General features: G+C 59.4%; 5 protein-coding genes across 12 annotated transcripts in view; 3 read left to right on the forward strand and 2 right to left on the reverse strand.

The window, feature by feature from the left end:
* The window catches only part of RPL28 (ribosomal protein L28), a 139127-nt gene extending 132110 nt beyond the window's left edge, over positions 1-7017 (reverse strand). The window contains exons 1-5 of one of the 2 annotated variants that reach the window (XM_049621512.1): positions 6934-7015; positions 6483-6571; positions 6264-6387; positions 4635-4753; positions 4409-4543 (exon numbers count right to left, since the gene is read on the reverse strand). In XM_049621512.1, the coding sequence (XP_049477469.1) occupies positions 4454-4543; positions 4635-4753; positions 6264-6387; positions 6483-6571; positions 6934-7009 (498 nt within the window). In that variant the 5' untranslated portion in view covers positions 7010-7015 and the 3' untranslated portion in view covers positions 4409-4453. Of the gene's footprint in view, positions 1-4408; positions 4544-4634; positions 4754-6263; positions 6388-6482; positions 6572-6933 lie in introns of those variants that run through there. The other variant, XM_049621513.1, reaches the window with a different exon arrangement.
* A 2065-nt stretch (positions 7018-9082) lies between these two features.
* On the forward strand, positions 9083-12367 carry TMEM238 (transmembrane protein 238). Its single transcript, XM_049621510.1, has 2 exons — positions 9083-9657; positions 12246-12367. The coding sequence occupies exon 1, from the start codon at positions 9117-9119 to the stop codon at positions 9648-9650; it is 534 nt and encodes a 177-aa protein (XP_049477467.1). The 5' UTR covers positions 9083-9116; the 3' UTR covers positions 9651-9657; positions 12246-12367.
* A 784-nt stretch (positions 12368-13151) lies between these two features.
* Positions 13152-14754, reverse strand: TMEM190 (transmembrane protein 190). Its single transcript, XM_049621509.1, has 5 exons — positions 14638-14754; positions 14510-14545; positions 13695-13820; positions 13523-13607; positions 13152-13436 (listed from the first exon to the last, which is right to left on the reverse strand). The coding sequence occupies exons 1-5, from the start codon at positions 14693-14695 to the stop codon at positions 13196-13198; spliced, it is 546 nt and encodes a 181-aa protein (XP_049477466.1). The 5' UTR covers positions 14696-14754; the 3' UTR covers positions 13152-13195.
* Positions 14755-14839: 85 nt separating this feature from the next.
* IL11 (interleukin 11) lies at positions 14840-23679 on the forward strand. Of its 7 annotated transcripts, XM_049621482.1 has the most exons (6): positions 14840-15026; positions 16465-16475; positions 20869-21041; positions 21207-21293; positions 21424-21585; positions 22356-23679. In XM_049621482.1, the coding sequence occupies exons 1-6, from the start codon at positions 14944-14946 to the stop codon at positions 22524-22526; spliced, it is 687 nt and encodes a 228-aa protein (XP_049477439.1). In that variant the 5' UTR covers positions 14840-14943; the 3' UTR covers positions 22527-23679. The 7 variants fall into 7 exon arrangements, 4 of the variants coding, with proteins under 4 accessions (XP_049477439.1, XP_049477437.1, XP_049477436.1 ...); XM_049621480.1 differs by lacking the exons at positions 14840-15026; positions 16465-16475 and adding an exon at positions 19116-20454; XM_049621479.1 differs by lacking the exons at positions 14840-15026; positions 16465-16475 and adding an exon at positions 19116-20454 and having other exon boundaries at positions 20869-21293; positions 22356-23152.
* Positions 23680-24588: 909 nt separating this feature from the next.
* Positions 24589-27003, forward strand: part of GARIN5B (golgi associated RAB2 interactor family member 5B) — a gene marked incomplete at its 5' end in the record, with an annotated part of 7540 nt that continues 5125 nt past the window's right edge. Inside the window, 8 exons of the mRNA XM_049621371.1 lie at positions 24589-24759; positions 24978-25132; positions 25287-25545; positions 25906-25930; positions 26092-26156; positions 26247-26350; positions 26446-26498; positions 26583-26659. Of these exons, the coding sequence (XP_049477328.1) occupies positions 24589-24759; positions 24978-25132; positions 25287-25545; positions 25906-25930; positions 26092-26156; positions 26247-26350; positions 26446-26498; positions 26583-26659 (909 nt within the window). The remainder of the gene's footprint in view (positions 24760-24977; positions 25133-25286; positions 25546-25905; positions 25931-26091; positions 26157-26246; positions 26351-26445; positions 26499-26582; positions 26660-27003) is intronic.

Consider the following 27003-nt stretch of genomic DNA (forward strand, 5'->3'; position numbering starts at 1 on the left):
GTGTGTGTGTGTGTGTGTGTGTGTGTGTGAGTATTGAATCCTGAAATACACTATTTCAGGATTAAAAAAAATTTTTTTTTAATGTTTATTTTTGAGAGAGAGAGAGACTGCAAGCAGAGGAGGGGCAGAGAGAGATAGAGACACAGAATCTGAAGCAGGCTCCAGGCTCCGAGCTGTCAGCACAGACCCCGACACGGGGCTCGAACCCACGAACCGTGAGATCATGACCTGAGTCAAAGTCAGATGCTCAACCGACTGAGCCACCCAGGCGTCCCTGAGGATTTTTAAAACAAAAAAACTCTTTATGTGTGGATATGGACCAATCTCCAAACTAGATTAAGTTGGGGTGGGGGTGGGGGGAGCAACATGTGAACAGTGCAAACTATTATTATTTTGTTTGTTTGTTTAAAATAGGGTATGTGTTATTTGTTTGCCTATGCATTCAAAGCTTCTGGAAGGTTACTTTAGAACCTACAAATATTAGGGCGCCTGGGTAGCTCAGTCGTTTGGGCATCCGACTTTAGCTCAGGTCATGATCTCGCAGTTCTCGCGGGTTCGAGCCCTGCGTCAGGCTCTATGCTGACAGTTTGGACGGAGCCTGGAGCCTGCTTCTGATTCTGTGTCTCCCTCTCTCTCTGCCCCTCCCTCACCTTGTGCTCTCTCTCAAAAATAAATGTAAAAAAAAAAAAAAATTAAAAAAAAAAGACCCTGCAAATATTAATTGCCTCAAGGAAGCAAAGCTTGGGATACCTTGTGATTGTTACTCTTTCAAAAAACAAAGACTTGATTTTTTTTTTTTTTTTTTTAAGATAAAAGTTTCTACAAAGAAACAGATCCCTCTAATTCCTATCTCCCCAACGGCCCCCTTCATCGGGGACAACCAGTGTTACCAGCTGCTTGTATATTTTTCTAGAGAGATTCTACACAAATGCAGGCAGAGTCAAATATATAATCCTGTTAATCCTTTTATTCTCCCACAGCACACAGCGTCCTGCACACCGCATGCCGCTCCTTGCTCTTTCAACGTAACTAGAAGTCTTGGAAGTCTGTCCAAATCAGCACTTCCCTGCTCTTAGGTGCCTAGTGTCCCATCATATAAATGCGCCGTGACTTACCACATCCTGTATTGATTGACCAACAACCCACGAGGCTGGAACGAATAATCTTTGGAGGTGGGCCTTGTGGCACACAGGGAGTATGTCCTTACAGCAAATCTTATACATGACGTTACTGGGCCAAAGTGTTACAATTACGTTTGTAATTTGTACAGATATTGCCAAATTGTGCCCCGTGGGGTTTGTCCCAGTTTGCGTTCTGTTAGCAATATAAGGGTGCCCATTCCCCCATGCCCTCACTAGCACTTTGATTTTGACCCAACATTTGGATTTTTCCCAGTCTGGGAGTTACAGACTATCTTGGTTTTTGTTTTAACAGACTTTACTTTTTAGAACAGTTCTGGACTTACGGAAAAATTATGAAAAGTGTCCCCTATTGCTGCCTCTCTCCCATAAATACTATACAAAATGTAGATGCTAGGGACACCAGGGTGGGTCAGTCAGTTAAGCGTCCGACTTCAGCTCAGGTCATAATCTCATAGTCTGTGAGATGGAGCCCCGCATTGGTCTCGGAGCTGACAGTGCTGAGCCTGCTTGGGATTCTCTCTCTCCTCTCTGCCCCTCCCCCATGCACAGGCACGTGTGTGCACTCGCTATCTCAAAACCAACAAACCTTAAAAAAGAAAACATGTAGACGCTAAAACGAAGTTGCTGGTGTTGCTGAAAGCCCAGAGCCAGGGGTGAACATACAGTAAGGGCTAACTCAGCAGGCTGCTCAAACCCCACACGTGCACGGGGCATGCACGTGGGTATTTGTGAAGAGTTTCCGATAACTTCCACGAACAACACGCGACAAACAGGTTGTGGAGCCAGGGGCTGGGATGCTGGGGCCCCTTTGCCCCTGGATACTCTTCTTCCATTTGCACATCTCCAAACCACGTGCACACGTTATTTTCATAATGACTTTAAAAGAATAGATGGTTTTATTCCAGCCAAGTGACTACAAGAGAAACAAAGGGAGATCAACAAATTTGCTGGACAGCCTGGATCAGAAATGCTGCAGAGGTCACGACATTCACAAACACACACGGCCGCTCGCATGAACTTGGGAACCACAGGGTATTGGGGTGTATGGATTCGGCACGTGTGCTCACGAGTGCCCTGGAAAACACACATGGTTTCCCGCACAGAGTTATAAACATGGGAAGGCATCTCCGATTATCTGAGTCCATCCAGTCAAAATAATTTATAATAAACATTCATTCACGCAATTATGATTTGTGGGCATGACATGGCAGGTCTCTTCCTAAGCTTTTTGCACACTGTATCTTCTCAACAGCTTTAGGAAGTAGGATCTGTTGATGTAGACATCACAGATGAGGGAACAAGGTCATAGGGAAGTTTAGTAATTTGCCCAAGGTTGCAGGACCAGGGAGTGCAATGCAAGTATCTGTGTGTGTACGTATGTAATGGATGGATATATACGTATATATGCATATATATGCATACATGTACACACACATATCTCAACGTATCTGATATGCCAGTGCTAATGGAAATATAATTAAGGCCAGCCTCTCAGCCGAGCCCCCGTGTTGAGTGACCCTGTGACAGCAGCCAAGGGTGTGTCCTACCCTCAACTCAATTCTGCAGACGTTTTGAGCTAGTGCTGGAGACGCAGCAGCAAACAAAACCACAATCTCTGCTTTGTGGACCCCTGAAGAATCAGGCACTTGAAATGCTTCTCTCAGAGATGGGGAAACTGAGGCATTGAGCCACCAGGTGACCCACCCACAAAGGCACCCCCCGAGGCAGGGGTCCTGCCCTGATGCAGACAGGGGGGCCTCTGCAGGATGCCTTTGGCCGCAGGGCTCTGGAGTGGAGACAGGGAGCAGGGGTGTTCCAGGACATGGTCTCCAGAACAGTAGAGACCAGGGGTCTCCTGTGTGGGATCCTTGACCTGTGGCATACTGGCTGGCACAGGGTGTGTATGCAGGGAACAGGTCAGGGCAATGACAATGTGACCCCTTCCCAACCTGAGCCTAGGACACCTGCTTTGTCGAGTGACCACAGCTGTTGGTAGAAACAGCCACTCCCCATGTGTCTGCATATACACACACAGATCTGCACACAAACACATCCCGCTTCCTGCTGTACTTGCTTCTGGAAGACCAAAAACCCACTGCTACTGAGCACTTGTCTTGTGCAGGCCCTCTTCTCGCCAGCCCACTCAGTTCTGACAGGAGGCACAGAGAGGTCCAGTTACTTGCCCAGAGCCACACAGCTAGTGGTTGACATGTTGGTGGGACCCAGGCAACCAGGTCCCATGCCTAGCAGCCATCACCAGCTGTTAAACACCAGGAGGAAAGGGGTGGAAGCCACCACAAACTACTCTAGCTCCTCAGGATGGGAGAAGGGGTAGCCCAGTGAAGGGGTTGTGTGTGGTTCCCGGCCCGAACAGGATGCCTAAGGTCACCCGTAGCTGGTGGCTCCTGCCCACTATGGGGGCTGAGCACTCAGGAGCCACCACTGAGCCCAAGACCAGCAACTCTGGCTTCAGACGGGCGAGGCAGAGATGGACACACTCCTGGCCCCCACGGCCAGGGCTCTGCCCATCCCTCCTGGGACCTTTCACTCCCGTGGGCCTGATGCTTAATCCCCATGAGGGCTGGGAGCTGTCCCAGGACCCGCTTCCGTCAGGAACCAACTGGACACCCTCTAGGAAGGGTCCGCTGTCCAGTCTGAGACCACAAAGCCCTAAAGCGTACGTGCTCTCGTGTTCACAGGCCACACATGCACGAGGCACGAACCAGGACATGAACAGGACATGACAGTGGGCTGACCCTTGGCCCCAATCCCCATCCATGAGATTGAGGCTCCACCAGTCTTTCTTGAAGCTGTGTCCCGTGTCAACAGAGTCTGAGACTGTGAGGTGAGGACTGTAGTCAACTTTACGTTTAGCATCCACTTTCTAATCTGCTGCACTGGACAGTCACCTCTGATGTTCAGAGTAAGAATTTGTACCAGGGGCACCGGGGCGGCTCAGGTCAGGATCTCACAGTTCCGGAGTTCGAGCCCCCCGTCGGGCTGCTTGGGATGCTCTCACCTCTCTCTACCCCTCCGCTGCTTGCTGTCTCACAAATACACATTAAAAAAAAGAAAAAGGAAGACCCTGTACCAACCCCCAGCCTGAGGGGCAGGGAACACTGGCCTGGACATTGCCAGCAAGACCTGGGCCTGGGCTCCACCACCCCCTCCCTGGGCCCTCCGGTCCCCGGACGCTGTGACCTGTATGTTATGGCGAAGAACACCCTGCACAAGCAGGCACACACACACAGGCGTGGAGCCCCAGGCGAGGTGGCTGACATCTTTATTGCTTGGGAAGGGGAAACAGGTGCTCAGGAGCTCTTGGTGGGGCGGGCGCGCCTCCTCTTCACCATCACCGGCTTCTGACTGCGCAGGATGGCGCTGGCTCTGCGAATGGCAGCCTAGAGCGACAAGGAACGGGCTCAGCCCACCAGTCCTCCCCCAAGGAGGGGTCGGCAGAGGCCCCGCCTCAGTTCTGGCAGCCCCACTCACCATGCGCAGGTCTGGACGGTACTTGTTCTTGCGGATCATGTGCCGGATGCTGCTGAGGGTGGCCCGGGCATTCTTGTTGATGGTGGTCCGCACGTAGGAGGTGGCAGGTTTTCGCTGGCCTAGAGGGTGGCAGGGGTCAGCCTGAAAGTTGTCTGGATCTTTAGTGGACCTCCCAGGCAATGGTGGTGTGGTCTCACACCGGACACACAGGTGCCAACGCCATCCACCCATGTACTGCCACAGGCCAGGCCCAGCCGAGCACCCTGACGGGTCTTCTCCCGTGTCCCTAACAGTCATCAACTCACTTGACAAAGGAATGCAGAAGCACTGGAAGAACTCTCATCCAAGGTCACAGGCACACAGCAGCTAGGTGAACACAGGCTATCTGCCCATGCCCTGCGGGCACAACCCCCATGCTGGCCAGGCAGCCAGTGCTCTGGACACCAAAGCTCTGGTCTCTTCCTGCCCTACCCCAGGGCCCAGGCTACCCCGTCTGGAACAAGGGTGTGAGACAAACAATGAGGCTTGGCTGAGTTGCTGGCAAGCCATGAAGGGGCCAGAGAAGGCCAAGGTGAGGAAGAGCCCTGGGCCAAGCACCTGCCCTCCCGCATGCCTGCACAGGCAGAGCCAGGACTCCCGCTACCCACGATCAAAAGGAAAGCACCCCCTTTCTTGTGCCACAAAGCTGCAGGCCTAGGTTTAGGATCTCAAGTAGAACAGTGGGGTCCTGGGTAGACTCCAGGCTCCAAAAAAAAAGATTGTAATAAAAGGGGTCACCCAAGAAACCAAGGACGCTGCACCACACCAGTGATTTTAAACACTGGCCTTGACCAAGTTGCTGACCTCAGAGCAGAAACATTACCTCCTCACGTCAGTCCAGTTTGACAGCCCGGGGGAGGCCACCCAATGTGAGAAGAAAGTACAGTTTTCAGGGCCCAGAGCACCAGAACAGGGTTCTCAGGAGTACCGGAACCCTACAAGCTCGTTCCAAGCTCTCTCTTGCTCCGGGTGCTGTGCTCCTCAGAAGGGACAGTAATCCCCCTCTAGTGTGGGCGGGAGTCCCATCAAGAGCCAACAGGCCATGGCCACTGCTGTCACTGAACAGCATGCTGGACTGCGAACCCAAAGAGAAAGCAGCCGTACTCAAGAGCCCAGGGAAATCCTCATTCCGATCGCTTAAACCAACCCCCCTCCCCACCTCCCCAAGAACAAACAAAGATGGTGGAGCTGGGATACAGACTCAACCTTTACCAGCCTCTGAAGCTTTGTCCCCGTGACCTGCTAAAGACACCTGTCCAGGCCCCAGAGCAGTTTATGGGGGTCACATCACTGCTGCTTCCCATGCAGAACTAGCCTGTCACTTCTTACCTGTTGGCCTGTTTTCCCACCTGTGAAATGGGGACATCTACCTTCCCCGACATGCTTCAAGGACTTAACCTGAAAACATCACACGACCATGCAATCCTGCAACTTAGCCCTTAGAACCACCTGGTGTGGATGAGATCCTGCTAGCTTAACAGATGCTCACACAGCTTCCCTCCCGATCTGGGGAATCCTCGATTCCACAGCATTACAGCTGTGGCCCGAGAGGGGTCTGCAGCCCGGAGCCAAGCCAGGGCGAATGCTCACCGGATCTCCGCTTCATCACCACCACCACCCCTTTGCCGTCGGCCGCCGGCTCCACGCCCACAGTCTTGCGGTGAATCAGCCCGTTGTAGCGGAAGGAGTTGCGAGCCTTCAGGTTATTGGGCTCCTGGGAAGGAGAACGCATCGGGGTCGCGAGGAGGGAAGGGGCCCCGCGACCGCGAGGGTGCCCCCCTCAGACCCCGGCGTCCCAGCCCCACTCACGGTGCTGTACGTCTGCTTGTTCCTCTTAATCAGGAAGCTGGAGCAGTTCCGCACGACCATCCATTGCAGGTGGGCGGACATGGCGGCAGCTGCGGGAAAAGGGGCAGGGACAGGTATCAAAGGGAGTCCCGGACCGGCGCCTCAGGGGCAGGGTGTGACTGGGAACCAGGGCGAATAGGGGTCCCCAGGGGCACACAGCGAAACTAGCACTTTGCCAGACGGGGCTGGATGACCGGAGGCGGCGGCCCGAACTCGGGAGGCCGAGACTAACTGCGGGGGACGCAGGAGTGAGAACTCGAGAATTCACAGCGATTTCCAGCGGTGGACTCGGGGGGGGAGGGGACAGCCAAGGACACAAGGGGCGCAGCGACTGAGGCCACGCAAAGGCAGAGACCCAGGGCCGCGGAAAAGTGCTGCGACCACGCGGGCCGACGGAGAGCCCAAACCTCACCTCCGCTCCCTACAGCAGCCGGAGACGGAAAGAGGCAAGCAGGGGGCGGGGCGACGCCTTTAATACCAACACGCATTTCCGCTTCCTCCGTGAGCGCGCACCGCCCCCGCCTGTCCCGCCTCCTTCCGTCCGCCTCCGAGGCGGCTCGGAAATGTTCGGCCTCTTCCGCCAGCTGGTCTCCTGCCGCTCGAAGACCTTCGGAACTCTTCGGGCAGGGACCCGAGGGCGTGTTCTCGGAGGCGGAGCGCCACCGTGCCGGGGGCCCTTCGTGTGTTTTCGGAATTCCACGGCTGGATTTCCCAGTGGGTCCAGTTCAGAGGCCCCAAGTCCCTTTCCTCAGCGGTTTCTCTCCGGGGTTGCTCACCAGCGCTTGGCACAGTATAGGCGCTCAACAAGCATTTGCTTTATGAATGAACGTGCCAATGCGTGAATTACCTAAGGCCAGCTCCAGCGTCTTCGGATCCTTCCGCTCTTCGTAACCTCTCGGCTATTCCCGACGAAGGCACGGAGGCCCGCTCGGCCATTTTCGGAAATCTCAGGAAACGCTCTTCCCCCTGGGTGGTGGCCTTCTCTTATAGGCGCTTGCCCTTTCGGGTCTGTTCGGAAACACTCGATTTCCATTCGGCCACATTCAGAATTCTGTAGTTAATCCCGACAGACCTCTCAGTTTGCCCGCCTCAGGTCCTTTTAAAATAAACTCTTAGGGGCGCCTGGGTGGCTCAGTCAGTTGAGCGTCCGACTTCGGCTCAGGTCATGATCTCACACTCCGTGAGTTGGAGCCCCACGTGGAGCTCTGTGATGACAGCTCAGAGCCTGGAGCCTGCTTCAGATTCTGTGTCTCCCTCTCTCTGACCCTCCCTCGTTCATGCTCTTTCTCTGTCTCAACAATAAGTAAACATAAAAAAAATAAACTCTTAAACCGTTTAGAGTCTAGAGTTTAGAATCTAGAGTTTAGAGTCTAGAGATAAGCTAGACGGAATCTCCTCGCAGACTGCCACCCCAGGAGGGCATAGATTCCCTCTAAAGATCGAGTTCCTTGGAGGAAAAGAGATTTGCGTGGGAAAGCTCTTGGTTCCTTTAGGGGGTCCATACCTGTTGGCCCAGCCTCTTCTCCGTGCCTTGCTGCCTTCCGCCCCCGTTCTCCCCTCTCCAGTGTGCCCACTGTCACACCCGTTAAACTTTCTGGAGGTTTATTTTTTGCCTGATGTAGACCTGTGGCTTCAGCCTCACCAGCACGGGGCTGGGCGCTTGCTGGTGGTGATGAGGATATCAGGGGACCCCAGCTCACTAAAAGGAATGGCAGTGGCTTAGGTCGACCCCATTATTAATGGCACCCTGATGTGTGATCATTTCTGGGAATTCCTTGAGGGCAGGAGCCTCGTCTGGTCCCTCTCTATGCTTTTGGGCTTCACCCCGAATGAGTCCTGGCAGTCCAGAGGCACTAGGGAAAACCTCCTGAGCAGACGGGAACCAGGGGATCGGCCTGCTGCCCCCATCAGAGCGCCCGGAGTCTGGAAGGCAGCTGTGCTCACCGCTATAACCAGCAGCGTTGCACCAGAGCTCCCAGGATCTAATGGTTGGTGTGCACAGGGCTGCAAGAACCATCCACCTTCGTGCCTCTAGGTTCATTCCCAGGCGCACGAGAGGCCCCAGGAGACAGGCAATGAGTGAGAGAAAGCTCCGTAGGGCCCATGTTTCTTCCATTAGGGCACCCTGACTGCTGATTCTTTGCCTCCCGGAACTCGTTGGGGTCCAGGGGCCTTGTCTGATTCTTGTATTTGAAGCCTCCTCTCCCCCCACCACCTCCACGCCTGGCCCAGCCGTCGGGCGCTGGTGCGCAGGGGGCCCTGGTGACAGGCACTGAGCAGAAACAACCTCGGGGCTCCCATAGCACCCCACGCTGCCTGTTTAGACAACCCTGATCCTTCATGCTCCTTGGGGGTGAATAAGGCCCCTCCCACCTTTATCTGTGAGCCAGGCTGTCCCCCAGCACAGGCCTCTGAGGGCCGGGACGTGCTCAGAAACCGCGGCCAGGGTTCCCCCAAGCCGGGCCGGTCTGCACCCAGCCAGCTCAGGTGACCAGGAGGGCGCCGGGCACACCTGGCGCCGTCCCCTGACCCCGCCCCGGGCCCGGCCGCACCCCGGAACGCTCTCCGGGGGAGCCAGCTTGGCGGAGCAAGGCCATGGCCGCGGCGCCAGCGGTGGGCGCCCCGCAGGGGCCCCCGCCCGGTGTACCGTCCCCGCCGGCCGCCGCGCCAGGGCCTGCGTCCGGCCTGGGCCGCTGCCGGATGGCGCTGCTGCTGGCCGTGGCGCTGGACGTGGCGGGCATGGCGGCGCTGCTGACCGGCGTGTTCGCGCAGCTGCAGGTGCGCGGCCGCGACTTCGGCGACCTGCTCATCTACTCGGGAGCGCTGCTCGTCTTCCTGAGCCTGCTCGGCTGGATCCTCTGGTACACCGGCAACATCGAGATCTCGCGCCAGGAGCTCGAGCGCGACTACGGCCTGCGGCCCTCGGCGCTCGCCCGCCTCGCGCGCAAGCTCTCCCGCCGTTGGTCCGCCCCGGCCTCCTCCTCCGGCCCGCGCGCCGCGCCCGGCTCCCGGGGAGCGCGCCGTGCCGCCCGCGCGCCCCCGCTGCCCGCCGCCAGCTCCCGCCGCGTGCGCCTGCAGCTCGCCACGCTCGAGGCCGGGCCCGGGGCGGCGGGCGCCGGCACCGAGTGAGCCCGAGGTGAGGGGCGGGGCGGCGAGTGGGGCGGCAGGGAGAGTTGGAGAGAGCTGGAGAGACAGGGGAGAGACAGCCAGAGTGACGGGGGAGGCGGGGAGGGGGAGGTGGAGAGACAGAGGGAGAGCTGGAGAGACGGGCGGGGGGGGGGGGGGAAGTGCTGGAGAGAGATGGTGGGGATAGAAGTGGAAAGAATGGGAAAGATGGGGGGATGGAGATGGAGGGAGACAATAGGGAGGAAACCCAGGGGTCAAGGTTAGAAAGGAGAGTAGCAAGGCCTAGAGGGTGGAGGCTCAGACAGCAAGGCATGACAGTGGACTTGGAAGACACAAGGAGACCCTGCCCCCCAGATGAGGCCCAGGGATGTCTGTTACCTCACCCCCACACTTGGAGACCCTGCTCTGCACCCCAGCCCCCAGCGGCACCAGGTCCCATTTAATCCCCTCTGTGTAACTGGGTCTCTGCCATCACTCCTAGTATCATCCCCATCCCTGTAGGGGACATTGAGGCCCAGAAAGGTGCCGCCTCTTGCCCGAGGGCACACAGCTGGGATTCTTCCGAAAAAGAGGGAAAGAGTAAGAACACCGGGAGGAGTGTGAGATGCAGGGAAGGCTCTACTGCTCTTTCCTTCCCTTTTCTCTCTCCTCTACCTTTTATCTCCTTTCCTAAACACACACTCTCCAGCTTTGCTCAAACACCTGCTATGGCTCCCTGTTGCCCTCTGAGAAAATCCTAGCCACTCACTGCATGTGGGCCCCACAAGTTTCAGCCCCGCATCCCCTGTCTTCTTTGCAGCTATGATGGCACCCCTCCGTGCATGGACACCAGGCTCCCTCATGTCAATTGACCTCTGTTCGTGCTTTCCCTTATAGCAGGAGCGCCCTTGCTGTCTGTACTCCACACAGAAAACTTCCCATGTGTTCATTATGGCCCAACTCAATTTTGCTGCCGTTCTTTGGGTCTTCATATTGTCTGAGTTACCCCTGTTATCTCTTATATCTGTCTTGTTGTATCTGTGTGCTGGTACTATCTCTCCCGCTGGACAGGCAACATCTTGACGGTAAGGCTTGGGCCTCTAGTGTCTTCATTCTTAGCATGGCCTAGCAAAAAGTAAACTCGGGAAACCAGAGGTTGATAAGTGGGTAGGTGGATGGTTGGATGGGTTGTTGGATGGGTGGATGGATGGATGGATGGATGGGTGGGTGGATGGATGGGTTGTTGGGTGGATGTGTGCATAGATGAAGGGGTGGATGGATGGATATGGTTAGATTGATGAACTGGTAGATGGGTGAATGGGTGGTTGGATGGATAGTTTGGGCAGATAGGTAGGTAGATAGATGAGAGAATGGATGGTTGGATCGATGAGTGGACGGCTAGGTAGAACAATGAATGGATGAGTGACTGAATCACTTTCTCAAATGGGTTTCCATAAAAGAGTGAAATCCTGATGTCCTAAGACCTTCTTTGTATGTGAGGAATTAACTTTTCTCCTATGTATTCAGAATGATACTACTTATATACCCTTCTTTGTGAGAATTCAGAAAATAGTCACTCCAATCATCTGCTGTGTTCTGTAGTTCAGATGAGGAGACTGGTTTAAGAAAAGATGTATGCGAGGCGCCTGGGTGGCTCAGTTGTTTAAGCGTCTGACTCTTGATCTCTGCTCAGGTCTTGATCTCAGGGTTATGAGTTCAAGCCCTGCTCTGGGCTCCATGTTGGGCTTGGAGCCTACTGAAAGAAAGAAAGAAAGAAAGAAAGAAAGAAAGAAAGAAAGAAAGAAAGAAAGAAAGAAAAAGAAAGAAAGAAAAATAGAAGATGTTTGCATAGCTGAAGCATCAGCTAACACAAAATTTGGCATATAATGCAGAAATACTCACCAGTGGTTAAAATGACCCCTGAAAATCCTTTACCTTGCCCCAAAGTCTAATACATCTGGATGGATCTCCGGCTGGAGCCACCTGCCTGCCAGAAACATGGGCCAAGCTGACTGGAGCGAAGGCCCCTGTTAGAAGGAAGACAGGCCTGTTCAAACACAGGACTCCTTAGTGGGCAGGGTGAAGTGTTTCCAGTGCATGAAGGACAGAGAACTTGAACTGTAACACAGGGACCTGAAGATTCTGGCTCTGGGTCACTCCCTTCTCCCTCTGGAGCCAAAATCCGTTGAGTGGACAGACAGAGCCACTACCGTTCTTTGTTATTTATCCCCTCTTGTTTTCTTTCTCTGTCAATCTCCCTTTTTCTCTGTCCCTGTGTCTCTGTCTCTGTCCCTGTCTCCTGTGCCTCTTTGTCTTGGTCTCTGTGCCCATCTTTCCCTCTACACGTCTCTGTCTCTCCTCTCTCACTTTCCTGTCACTCATTCTCTACCTGGCACCACTGGGCTCCGGTGAGTTAAAGGCCCACAGGTGCTGCCTTGAAGGGGGGCCTGGAGGGAGATGAAGGAACAAAGGAGAAGGTGTGTGAGCTCCCTGGGGCTAAAGCAGCAAGAAGGGGCTCCCTTCCCCTGCACGCTCAGGCCGCTGGGTGGGGGACCCAGCAGATGCATGGATACTGAGAGGGGTCCCGAATAGCCACTAACCCTTCCCTTCCTCCTGCAGACGAACCCATGGCCCCACCTGTTGGCACTGGACCAGGATGTGCAGCTGTGCCCAAAATCATTTGGCCACCAGGATGCCTATCAGTCCTCCCCCAATCCCCGCCCCCCCATAAATGGCTCTGCCTCCTAGCACTGTGTGTCTGTCTGGGAGAGGGACAGCCCTGGGGCCGGGCCACACCCCCAGAGGAGCTGCCCGTGCCCTTGGGGACCTTGTAGCCCGCTTCACACCGACCCCCCACAGAGGGCAGTGGGAGAGTGGGGCCAGGATCTTGAGCACAGATGCCCCCTCCCTCAGCCCACACCTCCCTCAGCGCAGGCCCCTCTGGTGGTTTGGGAGGTCCTCCGAGAAGCACACAGAGGGACAAATTAGACTTGCAAAATATTTATTGGGAGGAAGCATGTATGGAGGGTAGTTGGTGACACCTGAGATTGGGGGGAGGGCTGGTCAGGATGAGTCTTCAACTGTCTGCACTTCCTCGAAAATGTCTGTCTGGCCTGTGGAGAGCCTGAGAGTAAAGTTGTCCACTGGAGACAGCCCGGGTCCAGCAGGGGCCCCTCCCATGCTCAGGCATTGATGGGAAGCCAGGCACATGCTTGGGGACAGGATCCCAAGGGTAGGCAGCAGGCAGAGGCCGACAGTCCGTGATGCTCCCGCAGGAGAGCTGAGGACCACATTTTCATGGCGGCAGGATGCCACCCCAGCCCAGTTCGGGCACCCCTCAGCCCTGCGGCCTCAGCCCAGGCCACCCCCCGCTTACCCCCCCCCCCCCCCCCCCCTCAGCCCAGACCTCCCACGATCACGCACACACACGGTCACACACACACTCGAACACACACACACGCTCACTCCCTGCCCCAGAGCTCGACCATCTCCTGCTCCCATGATACTTAGAAAAGGCACCACAGGTCCATATGCTAGATCTGTATTGAGGGGTCCCGCCAGGAGTGCCCCTAATCATCATCCTCTCCCCCTTCCGTCTCTTCACCCCCTTCTGTCGTCCCTTCCCCTTCGGTGGCCCCTGATGTGTCCAGGTTCCCCTCCAGGGGAAGGGAGGCCGGCATGCTGCCCGAGGACCCCTTCTTGTAGCTCAGATTCCCCCGGTCCTTGGACAACAGAGACTCGGTCCTCGACTGGTCACATTTGCCCTTTAAGAAGCCTGGAAGGTTCAGCATATCCCGGCGCTTGGCCCACCTGGCGGGGAGGACGGACACTCAGCCTCGACCTTCCACCTGCCCCTCTGGGGATGGGGTCCCACCCGGAGTCCCAGCCCCACTTGCCAGAACAGGCAGATGCTGCAGATCAGGAAGAGGAGGCCCCCACACGTCCAGCCCAGCGCCCACATGTGCTTCCTCCGCATCATCTCTGCACAGAGGAGGCAGCTTTGAGACCGGGGTGGGCGGGGAGGGGTCTCCGCCACAGCCCCAGGGGACCCTGCTGCCAGGTACTCACCATCTGGGCGCTGGTGGTAGCAGACCCCGTCCCGGTAGCAGCATCGGAGACGCAGACAGAGATTGGGGTTTTCGATGGCCGCCTGGCCCCCACAGCTCTCCCGGTCCCACACATCTCCCTCACAGCCTTGGGACCAACCACACGTGTCAGCTATGCCACAGAGTCCGCCAGGAGCATCAGAACACCGCAGTCCCAAAGGCAGGCTCTGGGATTGTCTGCCCGGTGCTTACTCTGCGGGACACAGGAGTCCTGCCCCCAGCGCTGCCTCCCTCAGACCCAGGAGTCCTGACCCCCCCCCCCCCCCCCCCCCCCTCCCTCAGACCCAGGAGTCCAGACCCCCAGCCCCTCCTCCCTCAGACCCAGGAGTCCAGACCCCAGCCCCTCCTCCCTCAGACCCAGGAGTCCAGACCCTCAGCCCTCCTCCCTCAGACCCAGGAGTCCAGACCCTCAGCCCTCCTCCCTCAGACCCAGGAGTTCAGACCCCAGCCCCTCCTCCCTCAGACCCAGGAATCCAGGCCCCCAGCCCCTCCTCCCCCAGACCAGGAGTCCAGGCACCCAGCCCTTCCTACCTCAGACCTAGGATCAGGCCCCTGACCCCTCCTCCTTCAGACCCAGGAGTCCTGACCCCCAGCCCCTCCTCCCTCAGACCCTGGAGTCCAGACCCTAGCCCCCTCCTCCCTCAGACCCAGGAGTCCTGCTCCCAGCCCCTCTTCCCTCAGACTGGGGATCAGTCCCCCAGTCCCTACTCCCTTTAGACCCAGGAGTTTAGTCTGGCTCCCTGTCCTTGGAGGGCCCGGGTTTCATCCACTGCTCACTCCATGGGTAGAAGAATCCCTGGATTCCATTCCCATCTGTGAAGGAAAATGGTTGGTGTTGGGGCTGCGGTATGAAGGCTGAGGAGGCTCCCTGCTCAGCACTCTGACCCTGTCTTTGGCCCCCTCACCTACTGAGCCCTGCATCAGCAGGAAGAGGCTCAAAGCTGGGATCCCAGAGCCCACCATGTCGCCTCCCTAGACCCCTGGGGCCTCTGTGGGGACAGACCTTGAAGGCCATCACCCCAGCAACCAGCTGGGCCCCGCCCACTGCCCACCCAGCTTTCAAGGTTCTAAGTTCTGTTGCCAAGGAGCCCCCTTGACATGGGGAAGAAGGGAGAGGGGGTCACACTGGCCTGGTCACGCCTGCTTGTTAAGAAGCTGCTTCCTTAGCAACCAGGTGGGAAGGGCCGTGGGGTGGGGGTGGGGGCCTGGGCATGAAAATGAGCCTCCGTGGCAGAAAGAGGAGGCGGTGGTGGTGTAAGACGTCTGCTCCCTGTGAACCAGGGGACTCCACGGGGTAGGGCCTGGGGGACCTTCCTGCCAGGGAATCCCTCCACTTAGTAACCCGATACCTGCGGGGCAGCTCATAGCCTGGGGTCTTCCCCCTAGCAACCAGGGGCAGGGGCCTGAGGCTCCCTGAGCCCCATTGTTAGGGAGGCCCCCCCCCCAACAACGAGATGGCCTAGGAGGACAAGGGGAAAATGGGGGTTGGTCCGGGGGAGGGGGGCAGAGCACTTGCTCAGGAGTCCCCTTGTCCCAAAGGCACTCCGGGCCTCCCCGTGGAGAAAGTATGGGGCATGTGTAGGGGGCCTTAGGGATGTGAGGGCCCTGAGGGTGGCTTCTCCCTAGGCCTCAGTCCACCTACAAATGGGGAAAGGAGTCCATGTGGAGGTCGTCAAGCTTCCCATTTGGTTCCCCTCAGTAAGGAGGAGGAGCCCAACTGGGGAGCTGGGTTGGGACTGCGATCCTTAGTTCTCTCAGGTGAACTTCCAGTCAGCTTTGCAGGGCAGTGAGGAGGGGCCTCCTGAGGCCGTATAGCTTTGGGGCCTGGATTTCTGAGTCTGAGAGAGGAGGGGCTGGGGGGCAGGACTCCTGGGTCTGAGGGAGGAGGGGCTGGGGTCTGGACTCCTGGGTCTGAGGGAGGAGGGGCTGGGGAGCAGGACTCCTGGGTCTGAGGGAGGAGGGGCTGGGGTCTGGACTCCTGGGTCTGAGGGAGGAGGGGCTGGGGAGCAGGACTCCTGAGTCTGAGGGAGGAAGGGCTGGGGGCCTGGGTCTGAAGGAGGAGGGGCTGGGGGCCTGATTCCTAGGTCTGAGGGAGGAAGGGGCTGGGGGCCAGGACTCCTGGATCTGAGGGAGGAAGGGTATGGGGGCCAGGACTCCAGGGTCTGAGGGAGGAGGGGGCTGGGGGTCTGGACTCCTGGGTCTGAGGGAGGAGGGGGCTGGGGGCCAGGACTCCTGGGTCTGAGGGAGGAGGGGCTGGGAGTCTGGACTCCTGGGTCTGAGGGAGGAGGAGCTGGGAGTCTGGACTCCTGGGTCTGAGGGAGGAGGTGTTGAGGGCCTGATCCTAGGTCTTAGGGAGGAGAGAGGCTGGGGGCCTGGACTCCTGGGTCTAAAAGAGGAGGGGGCTGGGGGTCTGGACTCCAGGGTCTGAGGGAGGAGGGGGCTGGGGGTCTGGACTCCTGGGTCTGAGGGAGGAGGGGGCTGGGGGCCTGGGCTCCTGGGTCTGAGGGAGGAGGGGGCTGGGAGTCTGGACTCCTGGGTCTGAGGGAGGAGGAGCTGGGAGTCTGGACTCCTGGGTCTGAGGGGGGAGGAGGAGGCCAGGACTCCTCTGAGGGCAACTGTCCAGAAGCCCAGATCCCATTTCTCTGGAAGCCCTGTGAGGCTGACCCCCTGCCCTGGGCATCTCCTGTAAACATCCTGGTGGGAGCTGAGTGGCCCTGGGCTGCCTCCGTCAGAGATGACACAGGTTAGAGGGGGCTCAGCAGGGGGCCGGGGGTGGGGGGTCATAGGGGTTGTGGAGCTGAGGCCAGCAGCTGATGACCATTTCCTGTGTCAACATCATCTGGACCCACTTCGCAATTCCCGGGATTCCTCAGGGATCAAGGAGGGGGTGGGGGGCGGGGCTGCCAGGGCCCTGGACCGCGACTTGGGACTGGGGGGGCCCCCCCGCCGTCACGGCCCTCACCGCTAATGACAGGTTTGGGCTGCTTCTGCGGCCCGCCTGCCCCGTCACCCCCCAGAGGCCAGACAGGACCCCCCAGGGACAGACAGACGGACACACACAGCCTCGGACCTGCTGACCTCACACCAGCCAGCCCCACCTCGCCCAGGGGGTCGGCACACGCAAGGACCCCGGCTCCCCGCTAGTATCCCAGTGGTACCTTCCCCCAAGATTGTGACCCCCCACCAGAGCCTCACACACTGGGTCTCCCCTGATCTCCGAGTTTGTTTCTTCCTGTGTCCCTAGATCCCATTGTTTTACATCATTGTCTGTTTGTCACTCTGGGGGTTTGTGCTACAGTTTCTGTTCCTGCTTGTCCTGTCATCTTGTCACCTCCCCAAGGCCTGCCTCTCAGTGTCTGCACCCCACCCCTTCCTTCTTACTGTCCTTGTAGTGGAAGTAGCTGGAGCACCCCTCACCCTGGGGAAGACCCAGGAGCCTGGAGAGTTCCCCCTGCCCTCGCCCTCCTGTCCTGCGCCCACCACATCTCCCTCAGCCTCCTGCAGCCAGGAAGGATGAAAGATGGGCAAACATGACCCCAGAGCCCTGGGTGATGGCCAAGGCGACACTGGGGGTGGGGCGGGGGGACTGGCCCCAGCCACGCACCACTGACCTGGCCCCAGACTCCTGACCTTTTCCGTAGCGTATTCTCCAAATTATAAAAGGCAACACTTTTTTCTCTACCTGGAAGCCAGGGTTTGGGGCCTGGATACTGGGCATGGGGTCTGAGGGAGGAGGGGCTGGGGACCAGGACTCCTGGGTCTGAGGGAGGAGGAGATGGAGGTCTAGACTCCTGGGTCTGAAGGAGGAGGGGCTGGGAGCCTGGACTCCTGGGTCTGAGGGAGGAGGGGCTGGGGGTCTGGACTCCTGGGTCTGAGGGAGGAGGGGCTGGGGAAAGGACTCCTGGGTCTGAGGGAGGAGGGGCTGGGGGTCCAGACCCCTGGGTTGAAGAAGGGGGTCTGGTTCCCTGTAGGTGGAAGGGGCTGCCATTTCGAGATCCCTTTTGTTGCTCCCAGACTGGCCCCGGGCCCAGTCCCTATCCCCTCAGGCCAGTCCATCCCCCAGGCTGGTGGCCTGAGTCACCTTGGCTGGCCCTGCCGGTCTGGGGGGGGGGTACGTCAGTTCTCCCCTCACTGACGCAGCCTTGGGCCCCCCACGCTGACTCAGCCGGAAACAGGCCCCCTGAGGGGCGGAGACCCAGTGGTCAGAGGCCTGGGTCCCTGCGGGAACGGGGGCTGGGAAGGGCCCCTGGGGGGCCCTGGAAGGGGTGGCCATGACAGACCAAGGGAGAGAGAGCTCTTACCTGAGCAATGAGGTCATGTCCCACCATGGGGGGGCTGTGACCTCACCTCCCTGGGGAGGAGAGCCGTCGTCCCCCCCCCCCTCCCATGGTGGGGGATGGGAGGGGGAGAACTCTAGCCTCCATTCATCCCCAGAGTCCCCCCTGCCAGCTCAGCACAGAGCCTAGAGGGAGTCTGCCGGGGGACCTTTGGAAAGTCCCGTCACTTTGTCTTCCACTGTCGCTTCTGTCCTGGGTGGTGGTGGTGGTGGGGGAATGCTCCTGGGAATGGAGCTCTGGACCTGTTCCCTCAGGGGCTCTGCCCAAGTGCCTGGCCCTCCTCCGGGTACCATGTCCACGCTGCTGTTCCCCCGTCTGTGTGCGTCTCCCCCTCTGGCGCCAATGCCTCTCTGCACCGCGATCTCTATGCAGATGTCCCCCGTGCCCTGTCCCCAGCTCCTCTCCCTGGCTGAGCCACTCTCTCTGCAGTTCTGTCAACCTCCCTGCCTCCTCTGCTCACGCAACATCTCCACCCTTCTTTCTCTGGGTCTCCCCGCATGTGTTAATAAAAATCAAGAAAGAGAATAACAATGGTTCATATTTCCTGAGAGCTGACTGCGTGCTTTGCATGGGTGAAGTCATTCTTACCCCGGCGTTTGGGGGGTAGGATGGGTACTCGGTCACCCCCATTTCACAGGTGAGGAAACTGAGGCACAGAGGGGTACCGCACCTCCTTTCCATCTCTGCTTCTCTCCCCACCTTCACATCCCTACCTGTCTCCTGGGGAAAGGCTCTGCCCCTCTCTGTCCTCAATGTTCAGCACCTCTGTCTCTGAGCGCGTCTGTCCCCCTGCCTCTGTCTCTTGGGGCCTTTCTGCTCTGTCACCTGCTCCTCTGTTTTCTCTGTATCTCTTCTGCAGCCTGCCTCCCCTCTATGACTGCAACTTTGTCCCTCTTCCTCCTGGGGTCTCTCTGCGACTGCAGTGTATCTCCTTAGTGTCTCCGTCTCTCTATCTCTGCCTTTCAGAGGATCTATCTCTGCCCCAATGTCCCCATCTCTCCAAGTGTCTCTGTCTCCTTGCTTGGGTCTCCAAGCTCCGTCCCCTTCTCTTTCTCCGTTCCTCGTCCCACGGGGTCGCTCTGCCTCCCCATCCTGCGTCTTGTGGCCCCGTCCCCAGCTCTCCGTGTCCCTCAGTGCCAGTCCTGGTCCTGTGGACCCCCGCCCGCTGCCCGCAGCCGGGCCCCAGCCCTCTGCGCCGTGTGTGTCTGCCCCTGCGGCGGCCGGCCGAGGAGGTGGAGGGAGGGGACGCCAATGACCTCACCAGCCCCTCTCCGACCACCCCCCCCTTTCTCTTTTCAACTTTTCCAACTTTTCCTTCCGTGCCCTCCTCTGAGCAAGGCAGCGTGAGCCCTGCGAGGCAGCCGGCTCCGTCTGAATGGAAAAGGCAGGCAGGGAGGGTGAGTCAGGATGTGTCAGGCCGCCCTCCCCTGCTGCCTGCCCCCCGCCCGCCCGCCCTGGCCCCCTATATAACCCCCCAGGCATCCACACTCCCTCACTGCCACGGCCCTCGCTGCTCACACGCACATGCCTCCCCTCCCCAGGCCGAGGCCCAGCTGACCCCCAGGGCTCCCCCCCGGCAGCGGACAGGGAAGGGTTAAAGGCCCCCAGCTCCCTGCCCCCTGCCCTGGGGAATCCCTGCCCTGTGGGGACATGAACAGTAAGTTGGTTCAAGTTCATAGGGTGGGGGGGGGGGGACAGGAAGGGAGGAAGGAGGGACCGCGGCGAGGAGGGTGGGGAGCAGACAGACACAGCGGAATCGGACAGAGAGAGACAGAGGAGAGCGAGAGAGCCGTGGGGAGGCAGAGACGGAGGACAGGAAAGGAGATTCAGAGAAAGCAGCAGGAGGCCGGGAGCAGAGACGGGCAGAGACAGGAGGACGGATTTGAGACGCGGAGACAGGGCAGCGCGAGAGACATGAAGACATACAGACAGAGACAGACAAATGCCGGGAGGTGACCCCCAAGAGCGCGGGACGCCCTGGGAGTCGGCAGACACCCGGGCATCCTGACAGAAAGGCTCCGGGAGGGAAACTGAGGCAGGGAGCCCGAGGAGGTGAGCGCAAGTCCCGAACGCCGACCCCCCAGGCAGGGGGAGGAGAGAAAGAGAGACAGTGGTGCAGACAGGAACCGGAGAGCCAGACAGATGCGGACCGACGGACAGACAGCGGCCGGGGAGGGCCCGGGGGGCGGGCTGGGGGTGTGATGCGGGAGCGGGGCGGCCCGGGGGGCGCTGATTGGCTGGCGGGCGCGGGGGTGGGCGGGGCGGCTGGGGGATGGGCTGCCGGGGAACCAGCGGGCCGGAGCCCCCGGGGAGCGCGCCGCCGCCGGGTCCCTGTCCGCCTCCCGCGTCCCCGCTGCGCCCGCGTCTCTGCGTCCCTCCGCCCAGGTGTGCCCCGGGGGCATCCCCGGCACCACGGCCCGGCCTTCCGCGGTCCCCCTGGGCAGGGGTCTGGGCCTCCGGGTTCCTGTCCCGGTCTCCTTGCCCCGCTCTCAGTCCGGCTCGGGCTCCCGAGGCCCGGGGAGGGGGCAGGTTCTGGCCTGTGCCTCCCCCCTCACGCCCCGCCCCGGGGCCCAGATTCCGGCGTCCGGGGGCGGACGGGAGACGCCCGGCCCGTCTACCCGCCCCAGGCCGCGTCTGCTCCGACGGGCGGGGCAGCCAGAGCGGGAGAGGGAGAGGGCAGCCCGCCCCGGGCCTGCGACCTGCCCTGGGCGCGCCACCCCGGGACTCGGGACCCCCAGTCCCTCCTCCCCCGGACCCACCAGTCCGGTCTGAGCTCCCTCTGCCTTCTCCCGCCCCCAGGTGTTTGCTGCCTGGTCCTGGTCGCTCTGAGCCTGTGGCCGGATAGAGCTGCTGCCCCGGGGCCACCGCCGGGCCCCCCACGGGCCTCCCCAGACCCTCGGGCCGAGCTGGACAGCGCCGTCCTCCTGACCCGCTCTCTCCTGGCGGACACTCGACAGCTTGCTGCGCAGCTGGTGGGAGAGCCTGCCGGGGCTTGGGCTGGGACAGGGACCCGGAGTGTGGAGGGCTTCTGGGCTCGCACGGAAACAGCGGGAGCGGGGAGTCTGGGGCCTGTCTGCAGGATGGGGGGACCCTTGGAGCTGGGCAGGGTCCCCCTCAAGGCTTCTTTTTCCCCACAGAGAGACAAATTTCCAGCCGACGGAGACCACAACCTGGACTCTCTTCCCACCTTGGCCATGAGTGCAGGGGCACTGGGAGCCCTACAGGTAAGGGGAGGGGAAGGGGAAGAGGGGGCAAAGGTGAGAGCTGGGCGGTGGCCAGGGTGCAAGGGGGGCTGGGGGCCAGAGCAGGCGTGTGGCAGGTGTTCCCTGATGCCCCCCATGCCCTGCCTCCTAGCTCCCAGGTGTGCTGACGCGGCTGCGGGCAGACCTGTTCTCCTACCTGCGGCACGTGCAGTGGCTGCGGCGGGCGGGCGGCCCTTCCTTGCGGACCCTGGAGCCGGAGCTGGGCGCCCTGCAGGCCCGGCTGGACAGACTGCTGCGCCGGCTGCAGCTCCTGGTACGACCTCGACCTCGCAGCTCCCAGGCCCCATACCTAGACTTGAAACCTGAGACCCTGGGACCCCAGACTCCAGGCCTGCTCAGAGACCCCCAGCCCCCTCGAGGCCCCAGACCCTGACCCAAAGCCAGCCTGGAGACCCTGACTCTGCAAACTCCAGACCTCAAGAGCCTAGATCCTGAGATCTCGGGTGAGACGACCCCAGATCCTGAGCTCTGAGTCTCTAAGACCTCAGATGCTGGTTGTGAGCCCTTAAGACCCCCAAACCCTGACCGCCAAAACCTGAGACCCAAGAACCTGAGATCAGAAAACTTTAGTTGCCCGTTCCTGGGCCTGACCACAAAGACCCTGGACCTCAAATTCCAGCTCCCAGTTCTGAGACCCCAGCCCTCACCCACGAGTCCCTGAGCTTGGATCCTAGAGACCCCACATGTAAGACACCAGCCCCAAGATCTTGGACCTGACCCCAGACTTGAGCCTACAGCCCCCAGCGTTCGCCTAGCATCAGGATCCCAGCCCTGACTCTATAGACTTCACCCCTCAATCCCCTGAGCTTGGCCCTGGAGTTCCAGCTTTGAGACCTCCACCTTTTGGCCCCAGCCTCCACTTTCTGAACCCAACATGTTGAGAACTCCCCACCCAGAAACCCTACCCTGCAGGTTAAAGACCCTCTGGAAACATGCAGCCTGGACTCCCAGGTTCCAAACGCCCCTTCCCGGGACCCCCACTGCACCCCCACCCATTGCTAACCTTCTGTCTTCTCCCAACAGATGTCCCGCCTGGCCTTACCCCAAGCACCCCCAGACCCACCAGCTCCCCCACTGGCCCCCCCAGCCTCCGCCTGGGGAGGCATCAGGGCAGCCCACGCCATTCTTGGGGGGTTGCACCTGACCCTTGACTGGGCCGTGCGGGGCTTGCTGCTGCTGAAGACTCGGTTGTGACCAGCTACACAGAACCGCCAACGTCCTTCGATGCCACATCTTATTTATTTATTTATTTGGGGACTAGGGGCATGGAGGTCAGGAGATACCCCCCTCTTCTTCTCCCCCTGATTAGAGACGGTCCCTCCAGGAGACCTGGGCAGAAGAGGGGGGGGGGCATCTGTGCCTTATTTATACTTATTTATTTAAGGGCGTGGGTGGGAGGTGGGTGGGCTTGGGGACCAAAGGGTGAGGGAACAGGAGTCCTGGATTCTTGAATCTCTAAGACGTCTGGCCACAGTGTTTCCCTGTTCCCCACGCCTCTGGGCCTAGGCAGGAGCATATATTATTTATTAAACAATTACTTTTTGTGTTGGGGTGGGGAGGGAAGGGAAAGAGGCCTGGGTTTTTGTACAAAATGCGAGAAACTTTTGTATGATACAGAAGGGGAAATTAAATTTGTCATACACATCCACTTAGAGGTGATTTCTCTGAGGGCTGGGGGCTGGGGTCCCTGGAGTAGAGGGAGGCAGGGACCCTTAGTGGGCAGGACAGCAGAGGGGAGATGGTTGGTCCTCCAGGGCAGGGTCTGAGCCTCATCTGGTGCACAGCACTTCATAGACTCTCAATAAATATTTAATAGAAGGTTCCAGAAGGTCATCCAGTGCCCTACAGTGCTTGTACATGACAAGGCTGCAAGTTCGAGGTCATTCATTATGGCAGTTCACAACAGCAAATTGGAAGCAACCTAGATGTTCAACAGTGAGGGATGGTTTAATAAATGACACCCATCTGTGTGATGGAAAACTATTAGCCATAAAGGGGGGATGATACAAAGGCGGCTTTAAGACATAGAGAAAGCAGGCTACTAACCACTGCATGATTCCCACTTTGCTTCTCTGGATGGATGGATGGATGGATGGATATATAGATTTTTTTAAGAAGTCCTAGAACACAGGGCACCTGGCTGGCTCAGTCAGTAGAGCATGTGACTCTTGATCTCTGGGCCGTGAGTTCAAGTGCCACGTTGGGCATAGAGCTTACTTTAAAATAATAATTAAAAAAAAAAAAAAACTCCTAGAAGAAAATACACCAAAATGTTGACCATGGTCCCTTCAGGGTGGAAGGCAGGGTGGGATTATGGGTGCTTTCATTATTTGTGCTTGTCCGAATTAGAGTTTCTACAGTGACCATGTGTTTTGCATGACCCATTAAAAAAAAAATACACACTTTTTAGAAGGACGGAATGCCAGCCAACCCCTTCCCCCAAAACAAGACCTCAGAAGGAGTCAGGAATGACTGCTCACTGAGTGTGTGCTCTGGGCCGTGTCTTAAGTGTGGGGTTTTACTTACATGATTCCCTGAATGCTCCATCATGCCCCACTTTCCAGGTGAGAGAAAGTGAGGCTGGCAGGGGAGGGGACATGGTGTTCAAGGTCACACCTTGAAAGGGACCACTGTGTTTCTGCCAGAGGTCCAGCTCCTTCCAAAGCCCGTGCCCCTTTCTTTATAACCAATGTTCAGCAATCACTGCCACAGACACAAATCGGTTATATATGGGGAAACTGAGGCTCAGTGGGGGGTATGAGTCTTCCTCAAGGTCCCTGAAAGGGGTCAGTGGTGAGTTGGGGCCATGCTCGGGCCTCCCTTCTTAAGTGGGAAACTCTTTGGTTAATTATCCATTTATAATGTCCAAGACAGATCCTGCTGGGGGCCCTGAGTTTTCAGTAGCTTTGGGTCTGCAGTCGTGGCTTCTGATTCACAGACTCCAGCCCTCGAGACTCTAGGCCACATCCCAGGAGGAGAAGGGAGTCCACGCCCCCCCCCCCCCCCGCGGTCCCCCCAAAAGGCCCCCAAATGTCTGATGAGGGCACAAAGCCCCCCCCCCCCAAGGCTCCTCCCCCAAGCCAGGGCTGACCACCCTCCACCACAGGGCCATGGCCAAGCCCTGGGGAAGCCCCACCCTCTGGGACCCCTGAGCTGTGGCACCTGCCAAGCCTAAAGGGCCAGGGCGGGTGGGCTGGGGGACACTGGGCAGGCCAAGCACCCAGGTGCCGGGTCCCTGACTCTGTGTCTGGGGTGACCCACCTTTTCTGCAGCCGCCGTGAACCGGCTTCAGAACATCAGGCGCATGGAGCCATTCCAGGGACCCTCAAAATGGGTCCCCACGCTAGGCGAGCTGCAGAAGACCCTCCAGAGGGGCGAGTACCTGCCCCTCCGCCCGCTGCCCATGTTCGAGAGTAACTTTGTTCAGGTCCCCAGCTTCCTGCACCCTGGGGGCGGAGAGGGGCAGGAAGGGATTGAGACACCACCCCCCCCCCCCCGCCCCGGACTGGGGGGTTCGAACCCAGGCAGGCACTGACTAGGCAGCCGCGGGGGTGGGGAGGCTCAGGTGGTAGGGGGCTTGGGCTGGGGGTGCCAGAGGAGCATTGGAGAAAGGAGTGGTCCCAGCCTCTCTCCCTGGCCCCCCAGGTGACCAATCGAGGGGCCCCCGTGTACGTGCACCACAGAACCAACCGTGTGACCATGGGTGTGGCTGCCTCCCAGCCTGGCCTGGTGTTGCCAGACATCCTGCTGATCGCTCAGCCCCCGGAGGGCAGGGAGTGCTCCAGCCTCGTCCTCACCAGGTGCCTCCATTCCGCACCCCCCCCCCCGCTCCCCAGGCCTGCCCTATCCCCCCTCGACCATGTCCCTCTCCCACCTCTCCCCCTCCCTCGTCCCCCACCGCCCCTGCCCTGCCCCATCCTCTGCTCCACCATGTCTGTCTCCTGCCTCCCCCAGGATGCTCCCGCTGGACCTGACCCGCCTCTACGTGCATGACCTGTCCTCCTGGCGCCTGAAACTGCGCCTGGTCACGGGCCGCTGCTACTACCTGGAGCTGGATGCCCCCCGCAACGAGGCCGGCTTCCTGTTTGACCGCTGGATCCGGCTCATCAATCTGCTCCAGGAGCCCGCCACTACCTGGCTCCCCAGGACCCCGCATGGGCCCGCCAGGGACCCGGCCAGCGTCAAACCTCCTGCCTCCACCTGGCGCCTCCAGGTGGGCAGTGCCCCCCCCACAGACCCTGGAAGCAGCTGTGGTTTTGGATTTCAGAGCGGGGACCAACAGCTGAAATCCAGAATCCCAAGATTTAGGCAGGGGGTCAGGACTCCTGGGTCTGAGGGAGGAGGGGCTGGGGGTCAGGACTCCTGGGTCTGAGGGAGGAGGCCCGCATTCCAGGATCTGAGGGAGGAGATGGCTGGTGGCCTAGATTCCAGGGTTTGCAGGAGCAGAGGGCAGGACCCCTGGGTCCTGGCATGGGGACGGGTTGGGGTCCTGGAGTCCTGAGCTGGGTAGGTAATGGGGACGTGGAAACCAGGAGGAGGAACCCGTCCTGACCGACCCCCTCCCCGTCCACAGGACCAGCCCCAGTCCGGACGTTCGGGTGAGCAGCCTCCGTGTCCTCAGACCCTTCCCTACTTGTCAGCCTCTCCTGCCCCAGGCGTGGCCACACCTACCAGCCCTTGAGCTCTCCCCCCTCCCCTGCCCGAGTCTCACGTCCTCCCTGTCGGGGATCCTGACTGGAGGTCCTCCCTTCCTCTGCAGTCATGACTGTGGAGCCCAACTTTCCTTACAAGATGCTGACACTTCAGAAACAGAGGAAGGCCAGGGTGAGCAGGTTGGGCAGGCCGGGCTGGGGAGGGGCCGGGCTGGGGGCCCCGAGCCTCCTGACTGCCCACCGTCCCTCCTCCCACCGCCAGACCCTCAAGCGCAAATTCAAGTCTCAGGCCGTGGGCGACTCTGTGCCTCTCATCTGGTCACGGCAGGAGCACGCTGAGCCTAGAAGGAAATCTGCAGAAAAGAAGTAGGCTTGGTTGGGGTCTTGCTGCCCGCGGGAGGCCGAAGGGCGAGGACCCCGGTGTGGAGGCCACCAGAGTCACCCCACATTGCCCCCTACAGGTCCCAACGAAACCTCCACCCTGACACATCTCAGACCCACATCCAGGTTACCGGTGAGCACACCTCGCCCTCCCTGTGTGGACCCCCAACGTTCTGGCCCTTCCCCCGAGGGCTCACTCTGCCTTCTTCCCGCCCAGAGAAGCCCAGCATCACCATCCGTACCGTCTTCAGCATTGTCTCCAACACCATCAACCACACACAGTCCTCTTCCAAGGCAGCTATGTCCTGGGGGCCCACTCCTGGTCTGAGGGAGGAGGGGCTGGGGGCCTGGGCTCCTGGGTCTGAGGGAGGAGGGGCTGGGGGTCTGAAATCCTGGGTCTGAGGGAGGAGGGCTGGGGGTCTGGACTCCTGGGTCTGAGGGAGGAGGGCTGGGGGTCTGGACTCCTGGGTCTGAGGGAGGAGGGCTGGGGGCCTGGACTCCTGGGTCTGAGGGAGGAGGGCTGGGGGTCTGGATTCCTGGGTCTGAGGGAGGAGGGGCTGGGGGTCTGAAATCCTGGGTCTGAGGGAGGAGGGGCTGGGGGTCTGGATTCCTGGGTCTGAGGGAGGAGGGGCTGGGGG

Source organism: Panthera uncia (genome assembly GCF_023721935.1).
Source record: "Panthera uncia isolate 11264 chromosome E2 unlocalized genomic scaffold, Puncia_PCG_1.0 HiC_scaffold_19, whole genome shotgun sequence".
Taxonomy (NCBI): domain Eukaryota; kingdom Metazoa; phylum Chordata; class Mammalia; order Carnivora; family Felidae; genus Panthera; species Panthera uncia.

What these genes read in the sequence shown, in the direction of transcription:
- TMEM190 (XM_049621509.1), bottom strand. Translation starts at nt 14,695, where the DNA reads ATGGTGGGCTCTGGGATCCCAGCTTTGAGCCTCTTCCTGCTGATGCAG. An exon ending in GGGATTCTTCTACCCATGGA is followed by an intron (nt 13,821 to 14,509) that starts GTGAGCAGTGGA and finishes GTTGGTCCCAAG; the next exon opens with GCTGTGAGGGAGATGTGTGG. An exon ending in TGCAGCATCTGCCTGTTCTG is followed by an intron (nt 13,437 to 13,522) that starts GCAAGTGGGGCT and finishes CCTCCCCGCCAG; the next exon opens with GTGGGCCAAGCGCCGGGATA.
- IL11 (XM_049621479.1), top strand. Translation starts at nt 20,271, where the DNA reads ATGCGGGAGCGGGGCGGCCCGGGGGGCGCTGATTGGCTGGCGGGCGCG. An exon ending in CTCTGCGTCCCTCCGCCCAG is followed by an intron (nt 20,455 to 20,868) that starts GTGTGCCCCGGG and finishes TCCCGCCCCCAG; the next exon opens with GTGTTTGCTGCCTGGTCCTG. An exon ending in GGGCACTGGGAGCCCTACAG is followed by an intron (nt 21,294 to 21,423) that starts GTAAGGGGAGGG and finishes CCTGCCTCCTAG; the next exon opens with CTCCCAGGTGTGCTGACGCG.
- TMEM238 (XM_049621510.1), top strand. Translation starts at nt 9,117, where the DNA reads ATGGCCGCGGCGCCAGCGGTGGGCGCCCCGCAGGGGCCCCCGCCCGGT.